This window comes from Myodes glareolus, chromosome 2 (genome assembly GCF_982192425.1).
Source record: "Myodes glareolus chromosome 2, mMyoGla1.1, whole genome shotgun sequence".
NCBI classification, from domain to species: Eukaryota; Metazoa; Chordata; class Mammalia; order Rodentia; family Cricetidae; genus Myodes; species Myodes glareolus.
The window spans coordinates 8442951-8461268 of record NC_142027.1 but is presented as its reverse complement, the minus strand read 5'-3'; the positions used below and the strand labels follow the sequence as shown (position 1 = coordinate 8461268).

Genomic DNA, 18318 nt, shown 5'->3' with positions numbered 1-18318 from the left:
TCTCTGAAAAAAAAATCCCTTTTGGCTTTCGCCTCTGCTTGCTAATATGGTCTACTTTGTCTCCACAAAGAAGCATAACGAGATTTGAACTTAGATTTCTTGGGTTCAAATATCTACTCTGCCACTGCAGGGTATTTGTAGGACTTCTAATGACAGCACCGGGCATCAGCTTCCCCCTCTACAAAAAAGGAGAGTCGAAGTGGGGAGCTCGAGTGGGTACTTTCCCTCCCCACAGCCTTATCCAGGGCTGCTCCCTTTGCGCCTCCCCACTCCGCACGCTTTCAGGGACCAATGGTTAGAAAAGAATCTGGGAACCTAATGCAGGTGCATCCTTCAGTTATCCCAAAGGACGATGCATCCATGTTGTTCCCATGGAGAAATGCTAAGTCTGGGGGTAAAAAAACAACAAAAACAAACAAACTGGGGACTCCTTGTCCTCAGCTGTAGAAAACAGAAAGCCGACATCAGCGAAAGTAGCGGAAGATGAAGATGCACCGCGGCACGAACCGAGGACTCCAGGCTGCAACACACCTGTGGACCACCCTTAGGAGTCCGATTTGGATTTCTGCATTTCTCATTACCCCAGGCGACTTGCCTGATTCCCAGAGAGACTGCGTTTGGAGCAAGAAGTGCCTTAAAGCCTGAGCGGCACCCAGCAGCGCTAACAGCAGCCTAGACCCAAAACGCCTGCGCCTCAAGCGGTGACCTTCACGACAGTGCTTGCGTGCGGAGCGGTGCATTTCGGGATCTGTAGTTTCCCCGACGGGATTGTGGGAGTCGTGGCTTGTCAGCACCCGGCCAGGAGGCCCCACCGCCTTGAGTTGTAAGTGTGTAATTGACAATTTGGGGCGCTGGGGGTCCCTCGGACACTCCGTGTTTGTGCTTCTCCCCGATGGCACTGGCCGCGGCGCACACAGCGCATGGGAATTCGAATATTCAGGTCGCCTTGCTCTGGGCATGAAGGGAGGGAGAAGTGATAACTCCGGGCCCTCTATTTCGCCCCTTAGTGGAGCGAGAGTTGCACCTCGCATGTGCTGGGGTTGGGAACCCAACTGGAGACCCCGTTACCCAGGAATAGCAAAGCCCCATTTGATTCTGGGGTGCATAGGATCCAATTTGCATAGAAGCACCACCTTGGAGTTGTCCAAATGAGGTGTGTAGTTCCCACGAGTAGAGAGGTCCACCGCAGCTCTGGTTTCTCAGAGGATCCCCAAAGTACTGAGATTTATAGGTTGGGCCGCCCGGCTTGGGTGGATCTGGATTTCCTGAAAACCAAGACCTAGGCAGAGTGGGCTAAGTGAGGCCCAAGGATGACCGGCAACCTGAACCTACCCCTACCGTAGTTGAAATGAGGAACTGAAGTGAAAGGGATAGAGACGGGAGTGAAAACAGCTTCAGAGTTCCCACAGCAGCTCGGTGGCTGGAGTGGGTGGTGCACCTTGACTTCTTAGGCCGGTCAAGAAGCAAGGGAGCTTGTGAGCAGCATTGCCCATGTGGTTTTAATTGGCCTAGCCAAATGAGTGCACAACTTTTTTGTTTCTAAGGAAAAAAACACACACACAAACACCTGTCAAGTGGGGTGCTACTTTGCAATATAGATCAGAACTACTAGCAGCTTTATCTAAACCATTTTGCTACTGTTGCGGGTTAAGCTAAGCCTGTCTGGGTTCCCGTGGTCCGTTTATTTTAATGCCTTCCAGCTGTCCTCACCTTGGTGGTTTGAGCCCTCCAACGCCAGCTGCCTCTTGTTTCTGAGTGGGCTGCAGAGTACATGGTACCGGAGCAGACAGCTCACCGTTCCCTTTAGCCTTCTTGGTTGTCTCATTTGCAGAAGACTCGCAAGCTACCGTGGAAATGTCTGCTTTGGACTGAGTTATTGATTGATTGTTGATTGATTGATTGATTTTTCGAGACAAGGTTTCTCTGTAGCTTTGGAAGCTGTTCTGGAACTAGCTCTTGTAGACCAGGCTGGTCTCGAACTCGCAAAAATCCACCTGCCTCTGCCTCTCGAGTGCTGGGATTAAAGGCGTGCGCCACCACCATCCGGCTGGACTGTGTAATTTAAAGCAGTGGAGTGAGAACCAGCAGCTCTGCTCCGGGTCGTTTGGCCTCTTCTGTTCGCACAACCCACTCTATCACTATTACAGATTAGCTTTTTCTCTTCTTTTGGGGAGAACTCGCCCATGCCCGCCCCTTTGATGACCTTGAGTTCTGATCTCCCACCTCCCAAATGCTAGGACTAGAGGCGTGCGCTGTGCCTCACCTAGGAGTCCTTGGGGTTGAAGGTAGAGCTGTGTGTGCTCGCTCACACTCTAGGGCTGAGCCACACCAGTCCTCTGTTCCTTCTTGGAGCCCTTACCTTTTAACCCTCTAGTTGCCAGCCTGTTTACTATCAGGTTCTGTTGACATCCGTTCCAGAGTGGGAGATTCACTTTTTGGACCCTGATATTACAAGAGGCTCAGGAGGTTAATGGCTTTCCCAGGTCATATACCCAGCCATGAGTGCCCCCTGGAGAAGTGTCCTGATGTCCTTCTCGTTGCCTTCTTCTTTATCCCATGCTTGGCTGTCCTGTCCTGACTCCGTCCTGCCCTGGTGCTATCTGTTATCTAGCAGAGCCACGAGCAAAGGAGAGATTATCCAAACAGTCATAGTTGGCATTGATTCGTGTTTTCTGTGTGGTGCTCATGGTTCTTAGTGATTATGGGTCAGCTTCTGAAGGAGACTGTACTGATGAAGGAGGCTACAGAGGCCAAGTACCCGATCAAGGTCATATTGCCATTAAACACAGCGTGTTTGCCAGACTTCCTGACTCCAGGGATTGGTTTTCACGTATTTCCTTTTGTGAGCCTCTTGGGCCTTGACTTCGGGAGTCAACAGCCTGTGTATATCAGTTCATATAGGTAGTTTGTGGGAAACAGTTAAATCACCAACTATGCATGTACACAACTATCAATTAAGAAGGAATTATAAAGATAAAATGGAAAAGAACTTAAATATTTTGTTTTAATATACAGCACGGCTAATCCCTGAAATTACTAGTGATTCAAGGTATAAACTCTGGCAGCAGGTGGTAACATGCAAAGAGCACGTTCTTTCCACCGCAGGGCAGACTCTGCTGCTGCTTAAAGGCAAATGCATGGAGTGGGCGCCTTCAGCCACTGACAGCACTTTTAAACAGAGCTTTGAATTCAGCTCTTACGGGTTTATCTGACTTTGCACAAGCCAAGGGGAAAACTTGGTTATCTTGTGCCAATAACTAGCTGTTTTCAAGTTCTATAACCTTGAATAGATGGAGGTCTGACTTCTATATATTTGATACTTTTGTAACTGAACTTTTTTTCCTAAACCATCTCCCATGAGGTTTACCGAAGGAAGCCTGTTCAAAGGGCCTGTGAAGTTTCCTGCCACTTCTCTGACCTGCTCTTCCTCACTGAATTTTCTCTGGAGCCTGTGTTTGGGCGCACTTCTTTCTTTCTTTCTTTCTTTCTTTCTTTCTTTCTTTCTTTCTTTCTTCCTTCCTTCCTTCCTTCCTTCCTTCCTTCCTTCCTTCCTTTCTTTTTTTAAATTGTTTTTTTATTGCACTATATATTTTTCTCTGCTCTCTTTCCTTCCTCTCCCCTCCCCTTCTACCCTCTTCCATGGTCCCCATGCTCCCAATTTACTCAGGAGATCTTGTCTTTTTCTACTTCCCATGTAGATTAGATCCATGTATATCTCTCTTAGGGTCCTCATTGTTGTCTAGGTTCTCTGGGATTGTGAATTATGGGCTGTTTTTTTCTTTTCTTTATGTCTAAAAGTCACTTATGAGTGAGTATATATGATATTTGTCTTTCTGAGTCTGGATTACCTTATTCAATATGATGTTTTCTAGATCTATCCATTTGCCCGCAAATTTCAAGATAACATTATTTTTTCTGCTGTGTAGTACTCCATTGTATAAATGTACCACATTTTCCTTATCCGTTCTTCGGTTATGGAGCATTTAGGTTGTTTCCAGGTTCTGACTATGACAAACAATGCTGCTATGAACATAGATGAGCACATGTCCTTGTGTACAATTAAACATCCTTTCGGTATATACCCAAAAGTGGTATTGCTGAGTCTTGAGGTGGGTTGTTTCCTAATTTTCTGAGAAATTGCCATACTGATATCAAAGGGGTTGTACCAGTTTGCACTCCCACCAGCATTGGAGGAGTGTTCCCTTTACCCCACATCCTCTCCAGCATAAGTTTTCATAAGTGTTTTTGATATTGGCCATTCTTACAGGTGTAAGATGGAATCTCAGAGTTGTTTTGATTTGCATTTCTCTGATGACTAAGGATGTTGAGCATTTCCTTAAGTGTCTTTCAGCCATTTTAGGTTCCTCTGTTGAGAGTTCTCTATTTAGGTCTCTACTCCATTTTTTATTGGATTATTTGTTCTCTTGATGACCAATTTCTTGAGTTCTTTGTATATTTTGGAGATCAGACCTCTGTCTGATGTGGGCTTGGTGAAGATCTTTTCCCATTCTGTAGGCTGCTGTTTTGTCTTGTTGAGCGTGTGCTTTTTTTTACAGAAGCTTCTCAGTTTCAGGAGGTTCCATTTATTAATTGTTTCTCTCAGTGTATGTGCTACTATAGTTATACTTAGGAAGTGATCTCCTGTGCCAATGCGTTCAAGTGTATTTCCCACTTTCTCTTCTATGAGGTTCAGTGTGGTTGGCTTTATATTGAGATCTTTGATGCATTTGGACTTGAGTTTTGTGCATGGCGATAGATATGTGTCTATTTTCATTCTTCTACATGTTGATATTCAGTTATGCCTGCAACATTTGTTGAATATGCTTTCTTTTTTCCATTTTATATTTTTTCCTTCTTTGTCAAAAATCAGGTGTTTGTAGGTGTGTGGATTGATTTCTGGGTCTTTGATTCAGTTCCATTGGTCCTCCTGTCTGTTCTTATGACAATACCAGGCTGTTTTCAGTACTGTAGCTCTGTAGCAGAGTTTGAAGTCAGGGATTGTGATGCCTCCAGAAGTTCCTTTATTGTACAGGATTGTTTTTGCCATCCTGAGTTTTTTGCTTTTCCATATGAAGTTGAGTACTATTCTTTCAAGGTCTATGAAGAATTTTGCTGGGATTTTGATAGGCATTGCATTGAATCTGTAGATTACTTTTGGTAAGATTGACATTTTTACTATGTTAATTCTGCCTACCCAAGAGCATGGGAGATCTTTCCATTTTCTGGTGTCTTCTTCAATTTCTTTCTTCAAAGATTTAAAGTTCTTGTCATATAGGTCTTCCACTTGTTTGGTTAGAGTTACTCTGAGATATTTTATGCTATTTGTGGCTATTGTGAAGGGTGATGTTTCTTTGATTTCTTTCTCAGCCCATTTATCGTCTGTGTAAAGGAGGACTACTGATTTTTTGAGTTAATCTTGTATCCCACTACATTACTGAAGGTGTTTATGAGTTGTAGAAGTTCCTTGGTAGAATTTTTGGGATCACTTATCTAAACTATCATTCCATCAGCAAATAGTAAGAGTTTGACTTTTTTCTTTTCTGCTTTGTATCCCCTTGATCTCCTTTTGTTGTCTTATTGCTCTAGCTAGGACCTCAAGAACTATATTGAATATATATGGAGAGAGTGGGCAACCTTGTGTTGTTCCTGATTTCAGTGGGATTGCTTTAAGTTTCTCTCCATTTAGCTTGATGTTGGCTGTTGGCTTGCTGTATATTGCCTTTATTATGTTTATGTATGTTCCTTGTATCCCTGCTCTCTCCAAGACTTTTATCATGAAGGGATCTTGTATTTTGTCGAAGGCTTTTGAGCATCTAATGAGATGATCATGTGATCCTTTAGCAGTTATAGGTCTATTTAATTTGCTTATCTGGTCTTGATTTAATTTTGGTAAGTGATATTTATCCAGAAAGTTGTCCATTTCCTTTAAATTTTCTAATTTTGTGGAGTGCAGGTTGTTGAAATATGACCTGATGATTCTCTGAATTTCCTGTGTCTGTTGTTATGTCCCCCTTTTCATTTCTGATTTTGTTAATTTGAATGTTCTCTCTCTGCCTTTTGGTTAGTTTGGATAAAGGTTTGTCTATTTTATTGATTTTTCTCGAAGAATGGACTCTTTGTCTCATTGATTCTTTGTATTGTTTTCTTTGTTCCTATTTTGTTGGTTTGAGCTCTCAATTTGATTATTTCCTGCTATCTAGTCCTCCTGGGTGAGTTTGCTTCTTTTTGTTCTAGAGTTTCCAGATGTTCTCTTAACTCACTAGTGTGGGATTTTTCCAGCTTCTTTATATAGGTATTTAGTGCTATGAACTTTCCTCTTAACACTGCTTTCATTGTGTCCCATAAATTTGGGTATGTGGTCATTTTCATTGAATTTTAGGAAGTTTTTAATTTCCTCCTCTATTTCTTTCTTGACCCATTGCACACCTCCATTTCAAAAGAGACTTACGGACATGCAAACGGCAGCTCCCTAGCAACCCTCAGTAACTCCTATCTGGTGTTTGGTGACCAAGCATATCCTGAAACCAGGGGACATGGCCAGATCCAACATGTACTTGTTTGGTGTGCATGCACAGTAAGGCAAATATGCCCTCAAAATGAACATTTAGGGGGGTAATCCCTCTTTGCCCTCCTTTGGCTGTGCCTTATTGGAATTGGGCACATATAGGATTAACATCAAATACATCATACGAAAGGGTGTGAACTAAAGCTTACATAACTCAGGCTCATCAATTAGAACCAAAAGAACACCAATACCTCAGCCCTAGCCATCAGCTCCCACCCTGTCCTGCACCCACAGAAGGAAGCCATGAGCAGTAACCGGTTGCCCTTGTCCACTGCAGATCAGGTAGCCCTTTGCCTTCTTGTAGAGCATTTGGACTTTACTGTGCTTCTGGATAAAATTCATCACCTTACACTTTTCATTCTGTGTACTTTCAATAAGGTGCCAAGAACCCAGGGACACCCATTTAAGACAGAGACCTCTAGTACCAGATGGGTTCAGCTTCCAGTTACACCCGGAAGATCCTGTGTACATTACTTAAACCTCCCCCCCCCCTTTAAAGTAAAGGTCATAGAATATAGACTAGTTGACTTGATTCATCTATGCACATTAGCTCAGCCAGGCACAGTAGAGCCAGCTGTCAGTACTGTGCTATGAAGTCAAGTTCAGAAATAGTAGGGACCATCTGGTTAACACAGTGTGTAGGCTGTCTCAGATCTCAAGTGTTTTGGCTGTGAGGCACGTGTCATCTCCTAAGGGAACAAGACACAGGCCCTGGAGAATGTGTATTCTCTAGCTAGCTCTGCGCTCTCACTTGCTCTAGGTCTCTTTTACTCTTTGGAAGGATTTTTGTAGTAGGAAAAGGCTGCTTGTTAGTTCCTGGCTGCTCAGCCCCAACATAATAACAGAGAAACTGTAGTCATTAAATCCCTGCTTGGCCCATTAGCTCTAACTTCTTATTGGCTAACTCTTACACATTAATTTAACCCATTCTATTAATCTGTGTATCGCCACAAGGCTGTGGCTTACTGGGTAAAATTCCCAGAGTCTGTCTCTGGCTCCATGGCTTCTCTCTGACTCCACCTTCTTCCTCCCAGCATTCAGTTTAGTTTTCCCTGCCTAGCTGAGTTCTGCCCTGCTATCGGTCCAAAGCAGTTTCTTTATTCATTAATGGTAATCATAGCACACAGAGGGGAATCCCACATCACCTCCCCTTTTCTGTTTAAATAAAAAGGAAGGTTTTACCTTTAACATAGTAAGATTACATATAACAAAACAGTTATCAAACAAGAATTATAGTTGCAATATTTATATCTACTTTATCTTTTATCATAACTAAGGAAAACTATAGCTATAAATTATTCACCTCCATCAAAGACCCCAGAAGGATATAATATTACCTAAGTAAACAGAAACTGCCTTGTAAGCAACTTCCAAAACTCTAGGATTGACAGAGACATCTCACAGCTGCCACGTAGCCCTGCTGGAGACAGACACCAGAACTTTAGTCGGTAAGCCACAGCCACATGGCTATACACAGATTAATAGAAATGGATTAAATTAATTTGTAAGAGTTAGCCAATAAGAAGCTAGAACTAATGGGCCAAGCAGTGATTTAATTAATACAGTTTCTGTGTGATTATTTCAGTTCTGGGCAGCCGGGATGAACAAGTGGCTCCTTGCAACAGATTTTTTTTCTGGACAAATTAGCTGTTAGCACAGTTTTTTGGCCTCTCATTTATCTTTTCCCTCCAGATTTTTTTAAAGCCAGGATAAGCACAGGCAACACTCACGGGGACCTTCATCCCTAAAGTTGCTTGTCTTTTGAGTCAGAAGATAAGAGAGGGACACTTGTGAATGTGGGCTTTGGGTTCACAGAGGACGCAGATGGGGACAGATGTCTCGGGAGCAGCACTGTGCAGGGGGCTGTGGAGAGCCACCAGGACGAGCTCTGGGTCACCTTGTGCAGACCTGTTGACCCAGCTCTGCAGCGCTTGCTCTCTGCTCAGGTGCCTGTCTCTGCCAAAGATGTGGCTTTCTAATGTGTCTGCTCTGGAGGCTCTACACTGACCTGTTTCTTTTTCTGTCTCCTTTCCCCAGCTCAGAACTCCCATCTCCTTGGACCCAACCCTCCAGCCGCCTCCCATGCTTGTGTCTACGGGTTGCATTGGTCAGAAGTGAACTCGCAGGTGGGCCACCATGAACTGGAAGGTGAGACTGGTTTTAAAATATGTAGTTTTTGTTTGTTTTTCTTTTGTCTTTCCGCATATATCAGTCACACTAGTGGGACACCTGAGTTGATTAGCTGGTTTAGTTATAGCTTGTGGGGTCTGGACATTCCATTCTGGCTGTGGACCACGGGTGGGGGGTGACAGACAGCGTGGCCAGAGATTAGAAGTAGGTAAGACTTCTCACTCCGGGGGATCATCAAGCAGGGTATCAGGGTGGAGGAAGAGAGCAGAGCCCCCAAACCCCTCTGCAGACCTGCAGAAGTACTCCAGTGGCCTGGGGACCTCCTCTGAGGCCTCTCCTTGACGGTTCACTGCACTTTGCAGTAGCCACCACCCCAGGGAACAAGCCTTTATTTAACACATGATACAAACCATAGCATTTGGCCGGGTGATGGTGGCACACATCTTTAATCCCAGCACTCCAGAGGAGAGGCAGGTGGATCTCTGTGAGTTCGAGACCAGCCTGGTCTACAGAGGGAGTTCTAGGGCAGCTAGGACTACACAAAGAAACCCTATCTCAAAAAACCAAAAACAAACAAACAAACAAACAAAAACAAAAAGCAACAACAAAAAAACCCATAGCATCATGAGCATAAAAAACAAAAACAAACAAAAAAAACCCACAGTAACAATGCTGTTTCGGATTTAATATTAGTTAAATCTATTCTTCAGCAATTTTGTGTATGTTTATAATGCAACCCTTCCCGGTTTCTCTTGTCTCTTTCCTATCCAGTCAGCTCCCCTCCCTCCAGGTCCCTCTGTCACACTGTGTCTTTCTCTTTTGTTTTGTGGTTGAGTTTAACTAGGGTTGTCTGTGTCCCATGGCTTGTGGGAGTGAAGCATTTTTATACATATAAAGTAGACAAAATATAATCCCATTTAATGTCTGAGTTAAAACTTGTAAGTCTGCGTTAGCTCTCCAGACTACGGGAGGAAGACTTCCCTTCTCGGATGCACCTCCTCTAACTTGAGGTCTCACTTTTCTTTAAAAACCAGGGCTTTGAAGCTTCACTCAGCATTTCACTTTTTTTTTTCTTTAGGGTAGATGTAATGGGTGAATGTCCAGCTTCTCAAACACATATATTGCTTTTCTAAGGCTGGAATGATGGTGTTTAGAGGTGGAGCCTGTGGGAGGTGGTTCTGTTATAGGTGGAGCCCTCATGAATGGGACTAGTGCCTGTGGTGGCTGAAGGCCTCTAGCTCGCCTGCGAGGATCCTCTTGAGTAGGTCAGTTGTGGTAGAAGGACCTGCCCACTGCGGGTGGTACCATTATCTGAGTTGGGTCCTGGGTGTTGTTTTCTGCCTCCTGATTGTGGCTACAGTGTGACCAGCCACCTCAGGTTCCTGCTGCCGTGACTCCCCTACCATGACGGACTGCGCCCTGGAACTGTGAACCACAATAAGCCCTTCCTTCTTTAATTGGCTTGTTAGGATCGTCATCACAGCAACGGATGGGGAGCTAAGGCAGTGCGTGCCCTTAGAAAACAGACCTAAGCTTCCTCACCCTTCCTACCGTGTGAGGATTCTAGAAGCCTGTGGCGCATCCCCACAGAGGCCCCCATGAGCATATGACCACGCTGTGCTTACTGTCTAACTGTAGCCTCTAGATGTTCGTTTATGACTTTGATTCACGAGCCTGAGTTGATGAAGATAGTGGATTAAGAGCTTACAAAACAATCTGTACAAAACTTTGAATTTTCACTGAGTGATAGTGATGCACACCTTTAGTCCCAGTACTCAGGAGGCAGAGGCAGTCAGATTTCTGCTAGTTCGTCAGTCTGTTCTACAAAGCAAGTTCTAGGACAGCCAATTTCAAGTTCCAGCTACACAGAGAAGTCCTGTCTCAGAAAACAAAATAAAACAATAAACAAAACTTCCAATTTTCCTGGAAGTTTCCACAATCTCTTACAGTTGTTTTGCCAAGATCGCTTTTCCTAGCCACATGTGAGTCTCAAAAATTTCAACTCAGTTTTCATGGAAACCACCTTTAAAACAAGTCATAAATTACCCATTGGAGCACCAGAGACAAGTTGAACTGATTGGAAATAAATGCAAAAAAATGCTCTAAAATGTTAGATTCAGCTGTTGGGGCAGAGGTTGAGGGTAGGAGAGCAAAGCCTGCTGCTGGCTGCCTTTGGCTGGCTGTGGGCAGCAGCGTCCTCAGAGAGAAATGCCTGAAACCCTCGAGGTAAGGTGGAAGGAGTTACCTACACAAACAGCTGCTTAGCCAGGCTGCTGCGCACTGCATCCCAGTGAGCTGGAGGCAGACACAGGATGGGGAGGGAGTTCAGGGCCGGCAGATCCTCGGGGCATTGCTGGCCAGCCAGTCTAGCCAAACCTGAGCTGAGCTCCATGTTACAGACACGTGCACACACACATACACACACATATACACTCTGACGCACACACTGACACACACACACTGACCACACACAGTGACACACACACACTGATGCACACACAATGACACACACACACAGTGATGCACACATGCTGATGTACACACAGTGACACACACACAATGGTGGTACACACAGTGACACGCACACACTGATGCACACACGCTGATGCACACACACTGATGCACACATGCTGATGCACACACACTGATGCACGTACACACACACACACTGATGCACACACAGTGACAGATGTACACACAGTGACACACACACACTGATGCACACATAGTGATGCGCACACACACACTGATGCACACACGCTGATGCACACACACTGATGCACACACGCTGATGCACACACACTGATGCACACATGCTGATGTACACACAGTGACACACACACACTGATGGTACACACAGTGACACACACACACTGATGCACACACAGTGACACACACACACACACACACACTGATGCACACACACTTGAGTTGCTCTCCCCCGCCCAGCAGAAGTCAGTCTTCTCCTACAGGTCTGCATATTTTGAAAGATGATAAAAGAAAATCATAGGGAACTTGAGGCCAACTGAAGCCACTACCCTGGAAGGAGCAGGAAACCGGGCATGCTCCTTACCCCTTTAGTGCCCTTGCCCGCCTGTCAACTGGAAAATTCTTGCCTCTCTAGTCCCTATAAAAAGAAAATAAATAGTGAAACCCTTAACCGGCGTCTGTTAGCTGTATTTCCTTTTCAACTTGTCTTCTAGCTTCCTGTAGAGATAACATGTTCCTGCCCTTGTTTGTGTCCCAGAGAACCAGGGGCTGTGACGTGGTTACTAGGACCACAGGCTACATGCGGAGATGAGATAATCTTGTTCAGATTGAGCCGGTTTCAGCCAGCGTAGGTGATCTAAAGGCAGCTTATGTGACAAGGCAATGCATTCACTGACAGCTAGATTGCAAATGAGGAATCAAGCCTGGCCTTGGAATGTGAACCTTCAGGAAAGAAGCTCAAGAGGTTTAAGCAAGGGAAGTAGGGCTCATGAGGACCACATGACAGATGCTTCAGCAGCCTAAGCCCTCCGTGTTATCAGGGTAAATGTCCATCACTGTCCTCTGCCCTGTCTGTCATCTTCGTGATCCTCCATTGCACCTAAGCTGTTTGACTCTAGTCAAACAGTTGGTTAGGTGGCAGGTGCACATGGTTACTGCCTTAGTTAAATTAAGCAATTTCACGATTTATCTCCCCCCGTCCATGGTATTCACATAGTGTTCTATTACAGGGCGTCCTTCCTCAGAGATCCTTAGATAGTCACACCTAATGGTTGAATGGTTTCTAAGGTATTAAATCCAGTTGAGTTGTTGCTGCCATGCGTGACTTAATTGTAAAACTAATTCAGGTAGGAGGGCTTGGTTGTGTTCCGGGGAATGCAGCGGTGGAGAATCAGGCCTCGGAACGGTGGGAGGGGGGTCCTACTCTTCCTCACGCGTTAGTGACCCCATAGTTAATTTCTCTTCTCTTCAGTCAGAGCTGTCGGTCCCCTCACGGGGCTGGAGGGTGGACAAAAGGAGACAACACAGAAGGCTCTTAGGGTACAGGGACTTTCCAGAATACAGCAACCGATGCTCCACCCGCTAAATGTGAAATCCACAACCAGGGGTGAATCCCAGCAGGTCTGGGTGAGGGACACAGATGTGCATAACTTGGAATCAGGAGCAGGAGACTGTTTCAGTCTAACCGTGGCCATCTCTCCAGCCCCTCAGGCTAGCTTGCTTCTACAGCCCCGCCGGCCCACCATGTTGTGAGCTGAGCTCCTCTGCATCGATCAGTAGTCAAGACAGTTCCCCACGGACATGGCCGCTGGCCAGTCTGGTCGAGGCAACTCCCCCAGCCTGGGCGTTCCTCTCAGATGGCTGTAGGTTGTGTCAGCGGTTGGTTACTACCCAGGACGCCAGTGTGGCCCAAGCACCTAGCCTCTGTCTGAAACATTGTAGGTGCCCAGTAGCATTTGCAGAATGAAAGCGGCTGGCGGACACTCACCACGTGACTGCGAGAGCAATCAGCATGTGTCTTTCTCCCTTGAGGTCCTTGAGCACGTGCCCCTGCTGCTGTATATCCTGGCAGCAAAAACCCTGATCCTCTGCCTGGCCTTTGCGGGCGTGAAAATGTACCAGAGGAAAAGCCTGGAAGCGAAACTGCAAGCGGAAAGGAAGCAGCGGTCGGAGAAGAAGGAGAACTGAAGAGACCTCAGAGGTACTGGGCTTTGTAAGCGAAACCTGTCCGGAGGGCTGCAGTGCCCTGAGATCTCTGCATCCTCGGGCTGAAGGCCATGAGAGGACACAGGGGCCCCGCAGACAGGTGCAGCACCCAACCCTCTGCCCCCATTGCTGACCACTTAGAGTTCCAGTCCTCTGCTCAGCTGACCATTCACAGAATATGTGTGCGCACGCATGCATACGTGTGTGTGTGTGTGTGTGTGTGAGTGTGTGAGTGTGTGTGTGTGTGTGTGTGAGTGTGTGTGCTCCCACCGCTAACCATTCACAGAACATCAGTCCTCTGCTCCAGACTTGTTGTGATTCTTAATGGCAGGGGTGTGTGTGTGTGTACACATATGTGTTCATGTATGTGCATGTGTGTGTGCTCCCACTGCTGATTATTCAGAGTATCAATCCTCTACTCCAAATTTCTTGTGTGAATTAATGGCAAGTGTGTGTGTGTGTGTGTGTGTGTGTGTGTGTGTGTGTGAGAGAGAGAGAGAGAGAGAGAGAGAGAGAGAGAGGAGAGGAGAGAGAGAGAAGAGAGACAGAGAGAGGTACTAAAAACTGCAAAACAGTATTTCATGAATCTGTTAACATGCCTGGAAGAGGAGGAGATGGAGACTCACAAGTTCTCGGAATCCTGTTACCCTCAGGATGAGGTCTGATTCCCTGGTGGCAAGTAATCCATCCTTTCCCAGTCCACCCACAATCTGACTAAACCTCATTTGCCCCGCTGTCCCACTTCCACCATGGTTACCATGCCCCAGTGTCCTGGCAGCTCCTCCCCACCATAAGGCTTGTGCAAGCATTGCTGGATGTAGCTGGTGCCTCCCAGTGTATGGTGTGCTTGGGATGGGGGGGTGGGGGCTCTAGAACATGCTGAGGGGAGGCGGGTCAGGACTCCTGGAGGCTATCTTAAGATATTGTCAGAGGTATAACACAATCCTTGGCTCATTTACCGATCTGTTTCTTCACTTATCAAGCCTGACTCTGGACCTCTCGATTCAAATATGGTGAGCATGGATTCTAGATTGTAGATTACGGTTCTAGAATCCAGCTGCAGAGCAGAATTTCCTCCACAGCCGAGCATTTTGTACATGGCTGCATGGATGCTGTGTTGCTTGTTGAGAACTCCCTGGCTCCTGCTTCAGGAAAGGGCACGATGTCCCCGGCTCAGTCTGAGCAATTGTTCTTTGAAACCCTACCATGGGGTTCTTAGTCTGCTCAGCTCCAAGTCCCTGTGGCAACTGCTGAACTACTTCAGAGCACTGCCTGCCTGATGCCATGCTTCTGAAAGTAGGCAGTCCCTTGGGCTGTTGGGAGAGAAGCAAACAGGTTTCTTAGCGACAGCCAACCTGGAACACTGAGGGTGATTTGGGGCTGGGCATTTTCCCGTGCATTTCGTGCATGGCTGCATCCCTCAGCCCCCTGACAGCTCTCTGAGGCGACATCAGGCTGAAAGAACAGTGGGGAGCAGAGCTGGGAACTGAACTCCCCTACTGTGCTACCTCCCAGCTGTACGAAAGTGAGGCCAGAGGAGCACTGTGGCCCTGCCACTGGACTGCAGAGTCTGCTGCCACTCGCTGGTCCTCGGGGAGTGCAGACTTTGGCAGGCAGAAAAGCCTACTGCCATGGAATCTTACCTTTCAAAAATTATCTTTTGATTGAAATGCAAAACTAACCAGGAAGTGCATGGTCTCAGTGCTAGCTGGAGGAGAGGGCGTGATTAGCAGTTGAAATGCTGAGGGCAGATGTTAGTCGGAATGTTGGTTGTGTTTGTGCTGATTCCTGTCAGCTGAGAGGATGGAAGGATCAGGTGTAACATAACTGCCCACTGTGCCCACCTTTCCACTAGCGCAAAGCACGGGTGTGCACACCTCCACGTAAACTGACGGGGAGATGGCCTCTCTCAGGCTAGCAGCTTGTCCAGAACCTGATTTAAAGAATCTTCAGGAAGAAAGCAAGCCATGCGTCCAAATGCACTAGTAGGCCAGACTCCACAGCCTCTGCTGCAGTTGGAATGTCATGTGTTGATGCTGAGCGTGCAAAGCAACGCGGTTGTATCCAGCGCCTCCTTCATTGCTGTGGTCTCCCTTCCTTTCTAGATTTTTCTATTTAAATGTCAGCTTGGGTGGACTCCAGCAGAGAAGAGAGAAGAAAGACCTAGCGATTACCAGATGGAGGCACCGCCAGTCAAGACCTTTAACTTAAATGATGAACAGCATGAATTTTTTATGTTTTTAGAAGAACAAGTATTTTGTTACTGAAATAAAATACATTTCTAAAAAAGTCTATCTTTGTTCTCTTTCTCCCTCCTCCCCTCCTTCTTCCTTACCCCTCCCCTCCCTCCTGCCCCCCCCCCCACACACGAGAGGACTGAACTCATCTTTCCCCTGGCTCACGCTGGTTGTGGAGTTGTGATAGCTAATCTGGGGTATTTGCGCACATGCCCAGGTTGAGGGTGATGCTGCTAAGGGGACGGTCCTCAGCAATGGCAGCATCAGTAGACTCCTCAGCCAGCTTGTTTCCGTGGTGACTGTGTGTGTCATCAGAGAAGCTGTGCTTGTCTGTGACAGAACCATGAGAGCTGGACCCTGTGCTGCCCGAGAGGGTTTCTATGGGAGGGGTAGCAGGGAGAGAGCCATGTAATCGCACAGTAGCTCAGTCTAGAAAGAGCTACTTCACGGAGGCTTGGCGGCTCGCATGGGTCATCCTAGGCTTGGGAGGTTGAAGAAGGAGAGCTGCGGGCAGTTAGAGAGAGTCTGTGCTACACAGTGACTCCCTGACCAGTTTGGTGCTCTCCCATCCGAGAGGAGACAACCATGAGCTCCTTCACCCAGCACCTAACAGGCTGTCGTCTCGAGGTTCAGTTTTCTCACCGCGAGGCACCCAAGTGGATGGAGGGTAAGGATGCAGGAACCAGCCCTGGTGTGCTGGGAAGAGCTGGGTCTCACTGCTGGTGGCCATGTAGAAAGTTTGCAGGAGTGTGTGGAATGCTGCCTCTTTGGCCCACCAGGCGGCAAGGGAATTGCTTGTTTTTCAGGTTTTACTAGGATGGCTGGATGCCCATAACCAGGAAAGAATTAATGGCTTCAGAGATCCAAGTACAGAATGACCCTCAGTTCACAAGGGGCATATGGTAAAACAGGCAACAGGGTATGTTCCTGAGACTCTGTCTTAGCCCATGCTACAGGAGGCCGCTCCAGGCTTTCCTGGGAGCTAGCTGCTGCATCTTCTCTGACCAGACCCCCTTTGGCCTGGGGCTATCCCAGGGCACAGATGAAAGAGTCCAAGGTGTTGGGTTCTGTGGCTGTGCCTAGATGGTCACACCCTGGACTATAGCCAACTCAGGTCTCTGTCGTGCCTCCCTGTGTCTGCCAGGTGAACCCACTCCGTTTCAAACCTCTATCAGCTACTGACTTTGCAGAGTAAGGACATAACCGTTCTTCCTCGGGGCCCCTCATGCAGACCCCTGCTAACCCCACATGCAGCCCTGATCTGCCTTCTTGGCCAAGTTGGCAAAGAGAAGCACAAAGAAGCAGCTGTTGGTGGGGGAAATGGCCAGAGAAACAAGCCGACCAGGCTAGAGGACATCTGTCTCCAGGTGTCGCACGTGCAGTCGGTGGCCAGCAGCTTCACGTCATACACCCATGTGATAATATTAGTCCCTTCTGGTAAAATATAGGGAAAACTGGTTAAATAGCTCCACACACTGATTTTGGAGACAGAGATGGACATGGTGCATTTCAGAGACTACAGAGCCCTGGCTGTGCTCAAGTTCCACGGAAGGAACACATTCAGCACTGCTTCCTGGGGACTTCCATGTGCCCAGCCTGCATGGTACTGCCTCACCCTGGCTTCACTGTGCTGGTTTCCAGAGCTTTCAGCACAAGATTAGTGCCCAGCTTCGGGGCACAGTGACAGGAGGTGTTCAGACATGACTGTGGATGCCCACTCTCTGCTGCCAGGAGTATGTAAGTGGTGAATCAGGCCGTCTCCTGCCATGACAGGGACCAGCTTCAGAGCTTGCTCGTGGCTCCAGCTGTGGAAGAAGTCTGGAGCTGGCCGGGTCCACGTGGCTTCAGGACCTAGAGGAAAGAGGAAGTCCATGGCATGAACCTTCCTTCCTCATCCCCAGGGTCTCTCCCTTTAGTGGGGCCTCTTTAAACCCTTTCATTTCCGTTCTGTAGCCTGGACATATATAGAAAGATATAATTATTTTGTGATTAGAGAGTTAGTATTAGTTCTTAGGGTTGGAGTGAGCAAGTTTTCCAGTGGCCACCAAGGAAAACTGGAGTACTTGGCACATTGCAACTAATTAAATAGCTGGCATAGCTTCTGGGTTTATTGTTAGTCAATAAATTCTGACACATGGGCATCTATAAGCATATCCATCCTTATTTCCACGGTAGCACACTTATGACCTTTGTTTTCATCTGTGTTGACCAAGGCCTGGAGCTTAATCTGAAAACTGGCCTTCTGTCTTTTTAACACTATGTGAGCCGTGCACCAGTACATGTGTGCAGCTCTGTCTGTGTGCTCCTCCTGCCTTAGAGCTCCCCCTCCTCTCTACACTCTCCCAGATGCTGTACAGGGATGCAGTAGACAGGCCCAGCCTCCCCCTCCTCTCTGCACTCTCCCAGATGCTGTACAGGGATGCAGTAGACAGGCCCAGCCTCCCCCTCCTCTCTGCACTCTCCCAGATGCTGTACAGGGATGCAGTAGACAGGCCCAGCCTCCACCCCGTCATTTGCAAACTCACATCTTGCTGAGCCTGGGGACCGCTCCCCCACTAAAGCCAAACTTCCTAGAGCAGCCAGGCTTGTTTCTCATGGGAATCCTGACCCATCATCAATCATGTAGATGGTCCTGGGATATTTGATGAGTGTGCAGCTGACAGCATCAGAGAAAGGGAGCAAGGAGCTAGG

The 18318-nt window shown here is 47.1% G+C and overlaps 1 protein-coding gene across 2 annotated transcripts; it reads left to right on the top strand.

Moving 5' to 3' along the window:
* The first annotated feature begins 674 nt into the window (after positions 1–674).
* Positions 675–15682, top strand: Smim11 (small integral membrane protein 11). Of its 2 annotated transcripts, none has more exons than XM_085685786.2 (4): positions 675–823; positions 8603–8713; positions 13127–13385; positions 15496–15682. In XM_085685786.2, exons 2-3 carry the CDS (start codon positions 8702–8704, stop codon positions 13370–13372), a joined length of 258 nt encoding a protein of 85 aa, XP_085541912.2. In that variant the 5' UTR covers positions 675–823; positions 8603–8701; the 3' UTR covers positions 13373–13385; positions 15496–15682. The 2 variants fall into 2 exon arrangements, with proteins under 2 accessions (XP_085541912.2, XP_048278688.3); XM_048422731.3 differs by having other exon boundaries at positions 676–823; positions 13217–13385.
* The last annotated feature ends 2636 nt before the right edge of the window (positions 15683–18318 follow it).